Source organism: Cucumis melo, chromosome 5 (assembly GCF_025177605.1).
Source record: "Cucumis melo cultivar AY chromosome 5, USDA_Cmelo_AY_1.0, whole genome shotgun sequence".
In the NCBI taxonomy this organism is placed as follows: domain Eukaryota; kingdom Viridiplantae; phylum Streptophyta; class Magnoliopsida; order Cucurbitales; family Cucurbitaceae; genus Cucumis; species Cucumis melo.
The window spans coordinates 360,880-378,115 of NC_066861.1; the positions used below are offsets into that span (position 1 = coordinate 360,880).

A 17,236-nucleotide genomic window follows, 5' to 3' on the forward strand; every position below is an offset into this window, starting at 1 on the left:
GAAATTCCATCTAGTTCTATACTTCCCAACATATTTCAACTTCTTTCTTTTGTTGACAGCAGATAAAAGGTTGCTCCGAACTGAAACATTTAAGAGAACAGCTGAGCATTAAGAAATCCACTTTTGTGTTTGAAATACTAACGAAAGCATATAATATGACTAAAAGAATTGCAAACATTTTTTGCTATCACTGAGAACCCATGTAAGAACAAAAACATCGTCATAGCTCTTTTTTTTTTTTGGGAGCTTTTTCCATGCTTTCCTACAATAAAACGGAAAACAATCAACCAAACACGAGAGTTGATAACTTGAGTGTAAGGAAACAGTATTCGTGGAGCATTTACAACATTTCGTTCTTCACAATTCGACCTGCATCGAGTTTCACTTTGTTTCTTGCATGTCTTCCTCAGTCTTCCAAACAACATCCTCCAGAGAGGTGGAAAGGTTTTTGTAGAACTGCAAAGATGATACATAACTATAAAGTTCCAAAGAACGAGTAACTATTACAAAACTAAAACAAAGAGTGCTCTTTCTCATCCCTAAAAAAACCCCCCATAAATTGTATCATTTAATCTTTCACTTCAATTAAAACATTATAAATAACTTCTTTTAACCAACTTTGCCAAAGAACTAGTATTTGTACTAGTGTAGCATCAAGTTGAGTACATTATGATTCTAAACATGTATCATCAATACTGTATATAGACGAAGAACGGTTTTTCATAATAGCAGAGGAAGTACCTTGTGAAACTCTAAAGTGTCTCCCTTTGCTTTTCGCATCTCAACCACATGGACACAAGGCGCGACTTGCAAAATCTATTCAAAAATGAGAAGAAAATGTTAGATTTCATTTTGTACACAAATGCCTCTCAAGTACACAATGCCTCATCATTTAGTACCTCTGTCGCAACATTAAGGTTTCCCTTCCGACCGGCTTTTACATTTTCAAGCCTCATCTGACAGAGAAATAGCATGATTATTCTTTAAACAAAATATCAATTAGCAGGAAAATATGCAACTCGTGATTCAAATCCATTCAGTAGTAAGTCTATTGTGTAGAGTTAGCTCACCTTGTAATTTTTCTTTTGTACATCAAAACCAAGAGGTTTTGCAGCTTCCTCGATCTTATTTACAATTTCATTAGCTGAACATTTAGAGGTGAACCTTGTTTCTCTCTTGAATTCCTGCCATGTGCAACTCATGGTGAAAATATACAAATCCATAGCCTATAATACAAAAATATTTTTAAAGCATGACCCAGCTAAGAGCTCCATGTAAAACAGAAGTGTGTGTGTGTGTTAAGAAGGAAACGAACCATACAGTTTCCAAATGTAAGCACATGGAAAATCATGGGGAGATCCTTCAGTTTTCAGGGTCATATTATTGTAATCTTGCTCTCTCTTGGTATTACAACTTCTTTTATTATGATTATTTTAGAATGTCCTTTTTTAATTTTAATTTTTTTTAATAAAAACATTTCATTGATAGAATCAAATAAAAGCCAGAGCCCAAAAACCCAAAGGTGATTACCGAATTATTATTTTAGAATGTCTTATTCTCCTCTTTTAATAGCATCAAGCAGATTAATTTGTAAAATGCTGTTGGTTCTCTCAAATGTCTGGGAAAATGCCCCCTCATAATCAATTTACGCTGGGACACACTGTAGCAACTGAACAAACAATACTGGACGTTCATAATTGGCAAAGTGCACACCTGTTCTGTACCAAACAAATTTTCCAGGTTGAGCCCCTTCGACATTGAAATTAACTCGAAGGCATTCATAGCTGCTGGGTGTTCTTCCTTCTTCTCTGTCACATGGTGTTCCTGGGAAAAGTTCATAAACATCGAGAAACCATAAGCGACATTACAATACTCAGAAGTCAGAAACGCTCAGAACGAAATCAAATCTGCCATACTTCTGAATCTTTAAAGACAGCTTCTACATCATCCAAGTTTGCAATTTTCGGCTCCGCAAAAACAGGGGGTTTATAATCTTTTTTGAACCATTCATCTTCCAAAATTTCTGGTATAGTGATGCGCTGTAGTAGAAGAAAATTAAACATGCAATCCAATCCAAATAACTGTGATCAAAGGTACGAAAAGCATGGTAGTCAAACAACTGTATGTAGTGTACACACAGATAAAGTTTGCTTACAGTCATTGGGTTGGGATCCAAAATTCGAGCTATCAATTTCATGGCATCTAAAGAAAGCCATGGAGGACAAGTAAATTCAGCAGCCGAGATCTGCATATAATAGAAGTGAACAATGCAAATGTGAAGAGAAGTAGGATTTAATTTTAAAAAAGAAAAAAAGACAAGGTCAAAAAGAAATGCTCGCCTTTTTATAAAGGTTCATGAGATTAGAATCATCAAAAGGCAAGTAACCTGCAAGCAGTACAAAGAGTATGACTCCACAAGACCATAAGTCTGCAGTTGCACCATCGTAGCCTCTATCATTAAGGACCTAAATATCAAAACGTTAATTAAAAGTTATGACACTTATAGTAATGCTGTGCACATATAAAAATTTCATGAAGCATATGCACCTCAGGAGCAACATAGTTTGGAGTTCCACAAGTAGTGTGAAGCAGGCCATCATCCTGCCAATCAAATGTTCTAAGAAATGAATTAAAAGATTCTTTTCGAGCACCAAGGACACCTTAACATCAAACAAATTGAATTTTTTCTTTCCATTTCATCACAAGATACAAATCATTATTCCATGAAAAGGAAAGGGAAGCAATAATATGTGTCATCATTTAATAGGAAGTCCTGTATTTATACATATATTCCTGAATGGTTATGAACAATTATGTTATAAAGTTTCCAAGTTGCAACATGAGTCAGGATGCTGAAGTGATAGCAGGTTTTTGGAAACCCCTTTACTGGGTTTGAACATATTTGGTTAGATTGAAATCTGTGATAATCATCTGTTAGGTGCTATGGTTATCAATTTAGGTTAGTTCGAAAGGTAAGCTCGTTCAACATGAGTTGGAAGGTTAAGAGGTTTTGACTTGGGAAAGTTCTGAAATTATATTGTGAAGAAAGATGTCTTCCCAAATGGGAGGCACCAGATTCTGTATTTCGATATTTTGCATTAATATATAATCACTGCTATTACTGTGGCACTTAATGGACCATGGACCATATTCTTTGTGAATGCTCCAATACAGAAACCAAGCATCTGCACATGAAATGTTCCATCGTGTCTCTGCTGTGCAAGCAATAATGAGAGCAAACTAAATGCTTCACTTGGCAGCGACATTTTGTCCATGCTTTCCCCATTTCTTGCACCTAGGCAAACACTCAATTATTATGACTCAAGTGCTTTTTCTTTTTATTTTGCACGTGCGTGTGTGGTCAATATAGGAAACTAAAATTATATATCCCCCGGAAAAAAAACCCCACAAAAGAGGAGTTATAAGGCATTTCAACCAAAAGAAAAGGAAGTCTACAAATCAAAAACTCCAATTGACATATTTGACATCAATCAAGTTTAACATCAGGATCAACAAATTGACTAGAGAGCTTTACGTTCAAAGCAGGAAGGTCAGACTTACCTTAACTTGTTGTGATAGTGCACTCAATCCAAAGTCGGACACTTTAAGATTCCCGTAGGCATCTAACAGTAGATTTTCTGGCTGCAAAATAGAACCATCACAGAGGTAATTAACTACAGATTGACATTTTTCTGTATTCAATTTCAGAAAAGTAGAACATGAAATGAATGATACCTTAAGATCTCTGTGGTAAACACCCCTGCTATGACAATAATCAACAGCATTTATAAGCTGCTGGAAATATCTCCGTGCCTCATTTTCACTCATCCGTCCATGATTTACCTTCAAGAATAATGCAGAAGGTTCAATATTGAGTTTAACTAAAAGTCAACAGAATACCAAGGCCCAAAGAATGGTGAATTTGGGTCTGGATCAGTTTGCCAATAGCACAACAACATTTTTCTTTCTTTCTTCTTTTCTAGTCGTCTTTCTTCCCTACAGTTTTTGTCTCTTTTCGTTGAACATACAGTTTCTACCACCTTGGATAAGAGGTCTTGAAAAACTTAAAGCTAATAGAAAGAGGTTGGAATCGATACTCTGAGAAAAAGAACACTCACAATTTTATCAAAAAGTTCTCCGCCAGTAACAAACTCCAAAACAATAAATATCTTTGTTTTGCTCCCCATCACCTGAAAATAGAAAGAACTGTTAAGGAAAAAAGCTTCACAAGAATATGTATCAGACATTAACTGCTGAGAGCACTTCTGAAAAGTGTGCTAAGAAAATGGCCTCAGAAGAAAATAGAGCACTCTCCCTTTTCAATTATCACATTCAGATTGAAAAATCTGCCTTCTAGACTAGCCTTTTAGCAGATACAGAACAAGAAATAAAAAGAAGCTTTGTTGAAGATGAGAGAGAGAGATACCTCAAACAATTGGACGACATGTGGATGCTTTATTAGTTTCATCGTGGCAATTTCCCGCTTTATCTGTATAAGCATTAACAAGAACCTTTAACTTTGTTCTGAACTTCACACGTTCCTATATCTAAAGGGACTTTTGATGAGGAATCAAACTACACACCCTTTTTTCCTTTTTACTTCTTTTATTTTCTACTCTCTTTTTCCTTTTTGGATGTTGATTTTTCTTTTTGTTGGGAAAGGGCGGGGTTGGGGGTGGCAGAAGAGGTTGAAACAAAGATCTACAATTAGAACAAAGGAAGCTTATGATCTGTAGGTCAATCAACCAACATAATAGAGCTCACTGATTCGGAGGTAGTCATTGCTAAACTATAATTAAACCAAAGAACTTAAAATGTGGATATAAGTTTCCCTTTTCTTGTGGGTTCTAGATTAGCACACAGTACAACAAGTGACAGTCAATTATTAATCATCCATTTTCAATCTTCGTTTGATCTTCTTAATTGACATCAACAACTCTTCCGGTACAATTAGGATTTTAATTATTATATAAACATCCAGAAGAGAAAATACAGAACAATTTACAACCATGAAGAATTATAAGAAAACCTGTTCAGCCATCTTGTGCTTCAGAACTTTCTCTTTGTCAAGGATCTTTATTGCTACATGTTCCCCAGTCTCCGAATTTTTGGCAAATTTCACTTTTGCAAATGTACCTTCGCCAATTGTTCGACCAATTTCATATTTTCCAACAAGGCGCTTGACTTTTGGTTGGTTTACACCTGATCTTCTCATGGATGTAGAATCTTCTAATGCTCTTTCTAAACAAATGCATATCAGATATAAGTATTCTATATTACTTAAAAGGAGTAAGTTGCTTGAGGGATAAACAGACTTTTACTAATAATTTAAACATAACATTGTTTAACTAATAAATGAATGAAGAGAATCTAACAGATCATAGCTGTGTGATTTTAAGTTTTTAACTAGTACCTATTGTATTCCCATGCTTGACACACAAAACAGAAAAATAGACTGAGAGGAATAGATGTGTGTAGTCAACTACATTTTTAGCAAACTACAAATATATGATCATCTACAAGCAATGTTTTTCTGAACAGTGATGTTCAGCCAAATGTTGCATAAGGTCTGCAAAAAGATGAGCAATAAACAAATTTTAGGCTAGAAAGTGCCACACTTACTTCCTACTGGAAGGAAGATTCATTTAAAACTAAGGGGCCGTTTGGGGGAAGGGTTAGGTTATGGAGGGTTAGTGTAATAATAAACCTAGTGTTATGATAGTTTGTGTTTGGGGGAAGGGTTATGTAGGTAGTATTATGATAGTGTTTAATTGTAAAACAAAATGCTCTGATGATCTACGAATGCTTATGCATTTTCGCTTTGCATATATATCACCATGGTAGAGGATCCTCATTCTTGCTTTGCACATATATTAACATGCTAAATCAACAACATAGCACACCATTCACAATTTAGTAAGCCACTAACTAGTTACCATCACATCACTACTAATAGCCTAATAATATTGCTAATATATCCCAGTAATGTTCTAGCAATCCCTTCCAAAGCTTCTTCCGAAAATGGCTAAGAAACCCATGCACTTGTCAGAAATGGTAATTGGGGGTAGAGACAACGAAGTCTAACTAAATTCTCAAAGAAACCCATGCATGCTCTTGTACTGTTCTATTCCAAGAAGTCCAAAGAGAAAACTCCTCATATCAGCTGGAATTGGCGAGGGGCATACCAGACCGTGCTCTGTGCATTCATCTGGGAAGTTTGACAAATCCCTCTTCATGTCAAGCCAGCATAACTTCTTTATTGGAAAGGAGGTCTTCAAGATTGCTGACATCAATCATCTATCTAATAGTATTCATTCTCTAGAAAAAGTTCCAACTAAGAACTGTAAGGCCCTCACACTTTCATCATCGGTGATATTTAGAAGCTGCTTTTCTATCCTTGAGCCACAGTCACTGGATCCTAACTAAATCTCTGTCACCAATCCAACGAGATCAGTTAATCCTAAGACAGTACTAACAAGAAGAAAAAAGGGACTGTGTTGCTATTCTTGTCTGCATGTTCATTCCCTCGGATGAAAAAACAATAATAGAGCAAGAGAGCAACATAACATAACTTGCGACTCTTGGCGAAGGCAGGTACTTCAATATTGTTAAAACTACCACATTAACCAATCAGTAAAGTGCTTGGAAACTAAATGGCCAAAAGAATTTACTCTTGACAACAGTTGTGATCATCAAAGTAGTTAAACAACTACACATATCAGGTAAAAAAACTAAACTACAGACTCCAAAGTTCCTGCATCAATTCCTAGTCATAAGTGAGTGCTGTAAGGATGAGAAGCAGACTGAAAACTAACAAAGTTAAATATGGTAATCCCGATAATCGAGATCAGTTTCTGCAATCAGGGATATCCCCCACAGACAGTGAGGTCAAGAAACAATACAATAAGATAGAAACTAATAACTACTCACCTTCAACTCAATAATCACCAGTGCGCAGCAGTCCTTAACCTTTGGGAACCAACAGCTTATGCAGGTTCAAATGTGGGAAATTGGAAAAACGAAATAAAAAATTGGAGTACAAACTCTCTCCTGAAAGAAAAGAAATGAAAAGGGAAGGATTATTTTATTTTCTGGCAACTAAAGTCTAAGACTATCATCAAAGGGAAAAAAAATGTTAAACTAATGATTATACAACCAAACATGTAGTTATCAGCCCACTTCCTAAAAACTAAGAAATTCACCAAACAAGATCAAATCAAGACGCCCCAGTACCAGAAAAAGCAAGATCCGAGGAAACCACCAAAGCAACCTCAAGATCTTCAAAGTATCTAAGACGAATCAGGGAGAGTTTATTGAAAGTCGAAAAGAATAAAAGAATAAGAAAAACGAAACAAATGGGTATTGGGTTATCAATGAATCAAGTTATAAATATCTATATACAGCAGAAGAGGAATCGAGAAAAGAAATTTGAGAGAAATCTAACAACGTCATATGTGGTATGAAAGAGAAAGGAGAAGCGAGACAACAAGCTGACAGGCAGAGAGAGTTAGAGATAACATACGGACAGTAAGGATGAAGAAGAGAAATTATGTAGCCACTTCAGAGCAGAAATTAACGACCCCTGAGATTGCTGAAAGGCCAAATTCTGGAGAAAAGAAGCAGAAGACAGAGAAGCTCGAGCTCACCTGCTCAACCACTGGACTTATTAGGCAAATAGATTGATAGATAGATTATTGGAAGCAGACAAACAACTTCCTCCTAACATGAACATGATCGTAATTATCCCTTTTACCCATTTCACCTTTACATCCCTTCTTCATATCTATCCACTCCAAAATCATCATCATCAAGTAAATAAACCCAAAATTCCTCAGAAACCCAATTCAAATTAATGAAAGAGAGAACACATTTCCCTCTCCAAACAGTAAAAAGAGCACAGTTCAAACAACAATGGTCCCTTTGATTGGACCACCGTCTAAGAACACTGTACAAAGAAAAGAAAAGAAAAATACAAAAGAGAAAACCAGGATACCTCTCGTAAACTCTTCCTAGGCGGTGGTTCACCTCTGGAAGATTTGATCACCACTAACTTCTCTTGGTACAAGATTTATTAGCTGAAATTGGGTCCTACACCATCGGTTTAACTTGATACACACATTTTTCAGAGATGGGTATACGCCGTTTTAATCTCCATCTCAGAATTATGAGCAGAGTTTAAGCTCGCACATTCTTCATTGAAAGTAACATAATAGTTAGTGGAAATTAGGAAGAAATTGCATGGAAAACGAGGGGAATGAATTAAATATTATAAAAAATTCCCACAAATAACAGAGAATTAGAAGTGATTAGATAAGAACAAGCTGTGACCGTAAGAAAGATAGGAAAGAAAAAATTCAATTTTTCCACATGATGTTTAAATTAGGAAACTCAGTGGCAAAAAGCCGACATCGCGATGTCTTCTCTATTTTGTCCTCATCTGACCTTACCCATTTTTTTTCACTACGGCTTCCTTGAATTTACGTTTTTGTACCCCAAATAAAACACTTATTTACGATTGTTGCCCCTCTCTTCTTATTTATATATATATTTTTTTATTTTTTTTTTAATTGTACCTTCCATGCAATTTTTAAATAATTTTGTCTATTTGGTGTGCCTAATCAAATAATATATATAATCCTCTTGACTAACATCATTGAATATACTTATATACTATATACTATATACTATATACTATATACTACTGCTACTTCAGAGCTTCTTCTTCTTCTTCTTTCTTTAATACTTGAAATTTTTTCTATTACTTTGGTAATGTGGAAAGAATAATGGCATTACTTCTATTCATTATCATAAAGTGCATTTTATTACAAAATCCGTAAAATTAGATAATATTAAATAACGGACCTACTATTGTTTTCTTTTCAACTCACCAATATAATTAAATTTTTTCAAAGTTTAGATACTAATTTATATGTATAGTAATATTTTGTTTTTATTAAAATTTACGTAACTCAACTAAATCAACTAAATTAAAAATGTTCTTTCCCGAGTCAAGATTTCCAAACCTTTCAACCTTTTGCATTTGGACTTAAAAAAAAAACTTCATGTGATACAAAAAGACGAAGATCTCGAAACATACATCCAGACAAATCTACTGTAAAAGCATAGTCACTCCACATGCAGCTCATTTTTTTTCTTTCTTTTTTGTAATTTCTTGTTTGTTTGTTTATTTCTTTAGAACATTCTTGTAGTAAAACGAACCAAAATATTTACAAAGTACAGTAAAAAATCCATACAATTAATTATAAGTCTATCGTCGATAGAAAATGAAATTTTACTATATTTTGAAAATATTTTTATAATTTTGTCATCTACAACAATTAACGTTTAATGAAAAATACGGTATGTTTCATGTACATTTTATTAACTATCTCAAAAAAAATTTGGCATTATTGAAATAGGTGTTTTCTGATTACATTCTCTAGTAAAGTAGTGTTGGGATTCCTCTCATGTGTCCCACTATTTTCAAATAAGAATTATATAAATAAAACTAAAGGAAGACAACAAAATGCAAAAACTTAACAAACTGATGTGACCCCTACTTGCCGATTTCCTCAAATCATATGAAGTTCCATTAATTATTATTGAGCATGTTGGTTAGATAGTTTTGAATTACAAGTTTGATCCTAGTAAAAGTTGCAACTTATTACATATGCTTTGAGTTGGACAAAATCACCATAAAATGTTAACTTTCTTCAAACTATATGAACTAAATTTGTAATTGAGCCTACAAGTTACATGATGTTAACATATATGTCAATTTGAGGAATGACATTTCATCGGAATGGGAGCTTATTTATTAAGTCAATTTAATCAAGCTAATTCTTCCGACAAAAGCAGCACTGTTCACTAATAATGGACTAGACATAATATTAATTAACGTACACAAATTAAAGTAAAATTTGAATAAAAAGAACAAAATTGAAGCAAGTGACAAATTTGGATTTAAAGAAATGAAGATACATGGTTGGCCAAAAGGGAAAAACAAATTGAGAATCAAGAGGTGGAGAAAAAGACACGTGTTTCAACCAAATATGTGGTGATAAATAACTCATAACCTTATACGTTTTAGAAACCCATTTAATTTTATTTTTCTTCCTACGTTTTAGTTTGTCGTGTCACATTCAAACATTTAGTTGCAGTATTATGCATTGGGCATATTCTTTATTGCATAACCCACCAAGTCCTAAATATAGAAATTACCAACTTGCACAATTATTTTTTCCAACAAAAAATCAAATATAGCACAAGCCAATTTCAGGACTAAGATCCATAGTTTCCCAAATTTCTTTTGTTGAAAACCTAAAACAGCAAAATTTCTAAAAATTAAACTAAAACCAAAAATCATTACCTTCTACCACAACTCCATAGCCTCCATCACATTCCCTATATAATAAATATGATATTAATTTAAAAAAACAAAACAAAACAAAACAAAACAAAACAAGGATATGAAGCTAAATTTGGTCCAATTGAAGTGGCCAAAACATGTGGCCACAATTTTGCATTAGAAGAAACCAGCTAACAAAGTAAACACCTCAGTAATCAAGAAAATGACAAAATTCTTCTTTGGGCTTTTTTCCTCAACTAATGCAAGAAAAAAAAAATCACAAGGCAATGCATTATTTGTATATTCTTTTTTGAAGTCCTGAAAAAATTTGGTGCTCCTTGGTTATGGTCCTACTGTTTCAAGGAGCTCTCGAATACCATACCATATCAAATCAAGTTGTTTATCCCTCAAGAACATTTCCAAGTCTAACACTTCCACAGTCCTTAACCATTACATCTAGACTTGCACACGAACCCCTTCTTGTCCTATAAAATAAGTTTAATTTTTCTATACATGACTTTACCTGGATGATTTTTGATGATAATTGTGGCCGTTTCCAGGTAACTGGGGATATCTGATAGAGCTTCCAAAGAACAGTTGGGTTTACAGTGTCATTCACATAAACAGACAACGCATAGAATTTAACACAAAAAAATTAGACTCGGAGATTCCTCAACACTCTGTGAAGACGTAAATGAAACAACAATTAGGTTATGCAATAAGATTCAATATACTCGGTTGCTGACAGTTTGAAAGAGGGATTTCAACTGAGTATTCCATTTATCTATGGCAGTATACTTCTTCATTCCTTTTGACCTGCAGGGGTTACCAAGAACGCGTTATATTCTTCAACTTTCTGTAACACTTGATGGAATGAGATTGAAATATCCAAAAAGAACATACCTGTCACCACGCTCCAAAAGTCTATTCACTTGATCAATGTGACCATCAATGCGATTATCCAGGATTAGTGAAACTAATAATTGCTCAACATCTTTCTCCGGCACATTGAGTTCCTGATAGTTACAAACAATTTCCAATCACAATCTGGACTAATTAATTCGTTTTTTCTAATATTTCGTCTATTAGAATTAAAAAAGGATGCATCTGAATTAATCTTAATAACATATTATCTACAATTGCAAAGGTGTTCGCAATAGATTCTCAGTTCATCTGAATGGATCTAAGCAATGGTAACAACCCCATTCTGCAAGACTTTAAAAGGGACAAGTTAGGAGGAAAAACCCCATTTTCCTTCTTTTTCTTTGTTCTATCTGAGGGGTGGGGGATTAGCATCACATTCACAACCCCACAAACATGACACTTTGCAAGTTGTGCAAAGTTTGATAAGTTTCAACCCCACACCAGATATCAAAAAATTATGCAAGTTGGTCTCAGAAAGGAATAGGAAAGACAACCACACAAGCAACTAAAGCCGTCACCTTTGATATAAATGGAATCCGGATTCTTGTGTAAGGCTTGATAAGTTTAAGTAACACTTGGGTTCTGACATTCTTCAACAGATCTTCAATGTAATTTCGAATGAATGGGTCATCCATTATTGTCTTTCTATTGCTCTGTAAAAAGAATAAATAAATATAAATAAACCACGACTCCCAAACTGGACCAGGGGGAGGAAAGGGAAGAGAGCTGAAAAATGCATACATATACTTCTCTTACTCAAATTTACCTTGAGAATCTTCTCAAACTCAAGTATCTCATTCCTTTGGTATGCTGCAATAAGATTAGTCATTGCCAAAATCTCGGGGTCATTTTTATACCTGCAATCTAGATATCAGGGAGAGAACATGGTAAACTCAAAGTAGAGCTCAATGGTTGAAACTTACGGTTTTGCCTCTTGACCATCGAATGGATTGACTTCGGATTCCATCAGCATATTAGCCAAAACTAGATATCTGTTTTTTTGATGGGGGTGGGGGGGCACCAGAATGATTAGATGGTATGAAATGAATGCCAGAGACACAGCATGACAATGAAAATTAGAAAGCATTTCACAATTCTATATGTTAGTTTGCTTAAATGCAACATAAATTTAACAACCTGAGCACGACTAGTAGGATCCCATTAACTTCTAACGATACCCATAGGTGATGAACTCCGGCACTAGAAGTACCATCTTGCTGAATATTATAAATGGGGAGTTAAATTTTTTGATAGCTGTAAGTTGCTACTACATCTACGTAGTTTTCATCTCATCAACGAAAGATTTGGTTTCCTTCCAGAAAATGTAAATTGCAAGCTGTAAAATGTATTGACTGTGAGCTTGTATTGATCATGAGTTTTCTAGAGTGCTTAGTTGTAAGTGTTGCACATGAGTTGGTTAAAAACCATTGGTTATTTATGAACCTAGTACTCGTGTGTTTGGTGCCAGAGTCCAATCTACAAATTCCACTAAATTCAGTTTTGATATAACTCTGAATCCTGGCCTTAATAAGGAGTAAGAACAATAAGAAAATGGAGAGCATACTTCAGGCACTGGATACGCCTTTGGTTCCCAGCTTCGTCATAGTTCTTAAAGGCCTCAAAAAAATCAGTCGCTGCTTCTGGCCATTGACGTTCTGCCATGTGCATCTTTCCTCCACACTCCCTAATTATTCCCATAATTCGTGGATGGGGTATTGCTGACTTGATTGCAAGAGCTTTCTGGTATAATTGCTGCACCATAATAACCAGCAAATGCAAGGGGTGAGATCAAAATAAAGCAATTACATACTGCCAAAGAAGAGCATTTTGGGGAGTTCAACTAATCATCAGAGATAGAGACAGAGAGAGATGTCAAACGAAGAAAAACAGGGGGAAAAATATATAGGAAGTCAACACTACAATTGCTAACCTATAACTCTTATTTCTTTTCTTGTATAGCTAGTCTAGTTTTAATTCTGGGAGACACCTTTTGTTGGGCTGCTGCTTTAGAGACTCATGTTTAACAAAACTGGCAAAGGGATGGATTTGATAGCATAACACACCAGCTTCAAGGGACAAGAACACATACACCAAAAGATACTATGAGGAACCAAGGAACCACACAGCCAAACAAAGGGATAGAAAATAGAACCCAGATCCATCTATTAGCATCATCGTGGTCTTTAGGAAATTATTATAGAGTTTGTTTGAGAGGTCAGTCCATTGTTGAATCTTTCCATCCAGGTAATGTCTCCTCCAAAGGATGTTCCAGCATTACATTGGGAGATTTTAATACAGGTGACAAAACTCAGACCATTTTCGTTCTCCTTACTAGAATTGTTTGCAAAAAAAAAAAAGAGAGAGAGAGAAGAAACTGCTGACTCCTTGTGTGCCATTTATCCCTCATCGCTTGGGCTTGCAACAAGCTGCTTAATATGCCTTTTGTTATGTTTGTGGTTGTGGCTCTACCACTCTAAGAAGATCTTTGAGAAGAAAATTTACATTCGTCAGATAAAGGCTACTATTATACCAATTTTGAATAAAACTTTAGAACAGTGGAGAGAGAGGTTAACCATGTGCAGATGCTCCGTCTTTATTTCATCTTCTTGGAAATCTATCGATAATTTTGATGTAATTAGGATGATTAAACCAAGTTGGATTCATTCTTTGCTCATTTATTTCATTAATTCAATCCTCCCATGACCATCTTATTCTTAACTGAAGAATCTGTTTTGCTTCTCAACCCATAATGAGATCTCTATACCAAGGATGAATCCACTGTCTCAACAAAATTTCTTCCCCCCCCCCCCCCCCCCCACACTCCCCAGGAGAAAAAAAAAAAAGAAAAAGGAAAAAAAGGTTGAAGAAGAAGTGAACTGCAATTCTTTACTAAGAAATGAAACACAGAGCTAGCAGTAGAAAAAAGGGATTGCCAGATCATTACCTTGAGCTTTTTGTTGTTTTTAGTCTCAGTATACATTTGAATCTCAATGGCATACACTTCCAAAAGTTGACTTCCTTTCTTTTGATCATCTGTACCATCTTCTCTTTGACAGGACTTGTGAAGTTCCTTCAAAATCTGAGGTAAAAATGAATTTGATTAATCATGTACATGCAAAAAAGAAAAATCAGGAAAAAAAAAGGAAAGGAAAAGAGAGTCACCTTAATCATGCGACCATATTCACCAATATCAAACCAAATCTTGCAGAGCTTTAAATTAGTTTTGAACCAAAGCCTCTGCACCACAAGAGAGCAACAGAACGTAAGGCATCATGGTTAGAGAATGCATGAGATGGTAAAACCATAATCATTTTCTAACCTCATTCTTTGCCTCTTCAAGGGCTTTCAAAGTGGTTTGATAAAATTCTTGCAGGAGACCAAAACTCTGACTTGCTGATCCAGATACAAAATCCATGATATTGTTTATACATTTTTCACTATAATTACGGGTCACTGCTGATTTTATGTAGGTAAGCATCACTCGATATGAATCCATCATTTCTTTATACCTCCCCAGTCTATAATAAAGCTTGACAGTTTGCTTGAGAGCCTTGAAGCCCCTAGCAAATCAAAAAAGGGGACGAAAACAAATTGACAACACCAGAGGTAGAACTGAGATACAATTCTAGGTAACAGTGATTCACAGAAGAAGCATTGAATATAAAATATCGAGGTTGTCAAACAAAGATTTCAAACAACTAATGAGCTGTGCTTGAATCAGGATAAAATCTAAGGGGACATATCATCTACTATGAAGAATCCCAGGCCACATAGGATCATAATCAACAAAAGAAATTATGTTTCCTTCGATCCAAGTCTTTCTATTTTCAGAAAGCATGTAAACCCAGTCATCGAGAAGATAAGCTACAAGTTTTTTTTTCCAAAAAATAAAGTGTTCTTTTTATATCCACGAGTGTCTGGCCCAGCTTACACGCACCCAACTAATTTCACGGAACAATCCATTCGACCCTATTGTTTCAAAAATAAAGTTAAACTACCATAATCACTCCACTACTTTAAGAACTTATAAAACACAGCCTATTACCAAAATATCCAAAATGAATGAGTGAACAAAAAGTATATTGGATAGTTAACCTGCATAGAATTTGTGTCCAAGTATCTAGCAAGCAGAAACAAGGAATTCACTACCACACTTACCACTCTGCCTTCTCGGGTTCCATGCGTACCACCTCGGCAAACCCTGCAAGAGCTCCTTCGGGGTCCGTTTCCACCAACCCTATTAATTAACAAATTGGATCAAATGATGCTATTAAAAATAGGAAAACAAAATACAACAACAAAGAATGTGATTGCAAGGCTTGGAGGCAACACTCCAGGTACCTTTAGAGTTGTAGTATTGATTTTCAATATCAACGTCCTGCTCTTCAGGTTCATCGTCCGAATACTCGAAACCATAATCCTCCATATCCGCATCTGCCCTCGCAGTTTAATACATTAATTAGTACATAAACTGATAAACAAACCCATTTCTTTCCCGGGTGATGTTTAAGAGATAAGCTATGAATGAGTAACAACAGCAAGCAAATCGAATGATGATAAATAAACTATATGCATCGTCTCCCCCGTCTAAGATGAAAGAAACCGGTAGGTTTCCATGCGTAAGACAATAATTCAAACCAAAAATGATGCAGAAATCTTCAATCATTTAATTACACATTCAGAAACTAATCAGATTAAAAAAAAGAAAAACAAAATGGCTAGGAAATGCAAACGCGTCGATCAGCAAGAAGTCGAAAAAGTTGCTAAAACCCTAAGCAGTGGTAGAATCAAAGAAATAACACAAAAGAAAGCAGTGAAATAAGGAGAATGGGAAAATGAGAGACCGGAACCCATGATTGCAGGAGTGGATTGCAAAGTTGAAGGTGGAGGCGATCGGTGGGAAGCAGTAGCGATCTACTGAATACAAGGTTGTAGTGGGATTTTCTGATCAACTACTAGTAAGCGTCGTCTCCGTTCCGTTTCCCACTCACTTTCCCTCCGTTTGGATTTGGAAAACAGACACCACTTAGTTCTCTTTTTGCAAAACTACCCCTTGAGCTCAAAAATTGAAAACTCCGGCTAATGGCGCTGATTTCCTCCAAAAGACGATAATACCCTCTCAACCTTTACACCCTTTGCATTACATCTCCTTTGTATTTTATTTATTTATTTTTATATCCGCGAGTGTCCGACCAACTTAATTTCTAATAGATTATTACTATAGATTGAATTTATGACTTTTTAGTTGTATTTTTCCTTTATCTTGATATATCTCTTTTCCATCTATTATGATTGAATCCAGTATATTTAATTAACAAAAAAAAAGTTGGATTTTTATTTTACTTTAGTTGGATTCGTAATGTAATTATTAGCGATTTATTGTTCATACCCTCATAACAAATGTTTCAAGTTTTTTGATTAATTATTTTTCTAAGTTTATAGGTTTCTTTAGGATTAAACCTAGATTTAGAGGGAACCGGAAGATAGCTTGCTAACTTTCAAAATTGGTATTGATTTTGTTTTCTATATGTATGTAATATAAAAAGGTATAAAGTTAAAGAGGGCTTTTTGAACTTATACTAAAGATTGACAACAAAATCAACTAATCAAAATATAGTCAAGTTTTCATTTATTTGGAAATCAACTTTAAATCGCTAAAAAGACTAACAAACTTACTTTGTATGTGTTTGAAGTGGGTAACACTAGAAACCAAGTGGGTTGTTCTCTTAAGACCATTTTTTTAAGTTGTTTGTTGAGTTGATTTTTGTTAATTGTTTATGGCTTGACTTTAGGATGTGAGATCCGACTTTCGTTTAATAAAACATATTCTATTTGAGAAGAATAGATATTATTCATTTAAACAAAAAGAAAATAATATATCTTCTATTAAAAATATTACATTTTAGAAAACTATAAATTATTAAATTATTTAAAAAAATATATAAAATTGGAATATGCAAGTTT

At 34.8% G+C, this 17,236-nt stretch overlaps 2 protein-coding genes across 7 annotated transcripts; both read right to left on the reverse strand.

Annotated features, from left to right (window-relative positions):
* Positions 1 to 156: 156 nt before the first annotated feature.
* On the reverse strand, positions 157 to 8,270 carry LOC103491608 (CBL-interacting serine/threonine-protein kinase 3). 6 transcript variants are annotated; one of them, XM_008451634.3, is made up of 17 exons: positions 7,994 to 8,270; positions 7,523 to 7,646; positions 6,931 to 7,050; positions 5,030 to 5,237; positions 4,427 to 4,489; positions 4,119 to 4,190; positions 3,736 to 3,843; positions 3,562 to 3,642; positions 2,548 to 2,601; positions 2,340 to 2,465; positions 2,156 to 2,245; positions 1,917 to 2,039; positions 1,714 to 1,824; positions 1,071 to 1,184; positions 900 to 956; positions 742 to 816; positions 157 to 456 (listed from the first exon to the last, which is right to left on the reverse strand). In XM_008451634.3, the coding sequence occupies exons 4-17, from the start codon at positions 5,213 to 5,215 to the stop codon at positions 382 to 384; spliced, it is 1,335 nt and encodes a 444-aa protein (XP_008449856.1). In that variant the 5' UTR covers positions 5,216 to 5,237; positions 6,931 to 7,050; positions 7,523 to 7,646; positions 7,994 to 8,270; the 3' UTR covers positions 157 to 381. The 6 variants fall into 6 exon arrangements, with proteins under 6 accessions (XP_008449856.1, XP_050940966.1, XP_008449853.1 ...); XM_051085009.1 differs by lacking the exon at positions 7,523 to 7,646; XM_008451631.3 differs by lacking the exon at positions 7,523 to 7,646 and having other exon boundaries at positions 5,030 to 5,241.
* Positions 8,271 to 10,625: 2,355 nt separating this feature from the next.
* On the reverse strand, positions 10,626 to 16,282 carry LOC103491607 (COP9 signalosome complex subunit 2). The gene is made up of 12 exons (XM_008451628.3): positions 16,117 to 16,282; positions 15,614 to 15,706; positions 15,431 to 15,509; positions 14,592 to 14,832; positions 14,435 to 14,509; positions 14,217 to 14,351; positions 12,837 to 13,024; positions 12,196 to 12,264; positions 12,039 to 12,129; positions 11,791 to 11,925; positions 11,252 to 11,364; positions 10,626 to 11,164 (listed from the first exon to the last, which is right to left on the reverse strand). Exons 1-12 carry the CDS (start codon positions 16,124 to 16,126, stop codon positions 11,074 to 11,076), a joined length of 1,320 nt encoding a protein of 439 aa, XP_008449850.1. The 5' UTR covers positions 16,127 to 16,282; the 3' UTR covers positions 10,626 to 11,073.
* Positions 16,283 to 17,236: the final 954 nt, after the last annotated feature.

Bases quoted from the DNA above. Each gene is read 5' to 3' on its own strand.
- LOC103491608 (XM_051085008.1), bottom strand. The intron at 3,844-4,118 runs GTGAGTGTTCTT...TTATTCTTGAAG, and splicing joins GAGAACTTTTTGATAAAATT to GTAAATCATGGACGGATGAG. The intron at 3,643-3,735 runs GTATCATTCATT...TCTATTTTGCAG, and splicing joins TTTACCACAGAGATCTTAAG to CCAGAAAATCTACTGTTAGA.
- LOC103491607 (XM_008451628.3), bottom strand. The intron at 13,025-14,216 runs GTAATGATCTGG...ATTATGGTGCAG, and splicing joins AAAACAACAAAAAGCTCAAG to CAATTATACCAGAAAGCTCT. The intron at 11,926-12,038 runs GTAAATTTGAGT...TTCTTTTTACAG, and splicing joins AGTTTGAGAAGATTCTCAAG to AGCAATAGAAAGACAATAAT.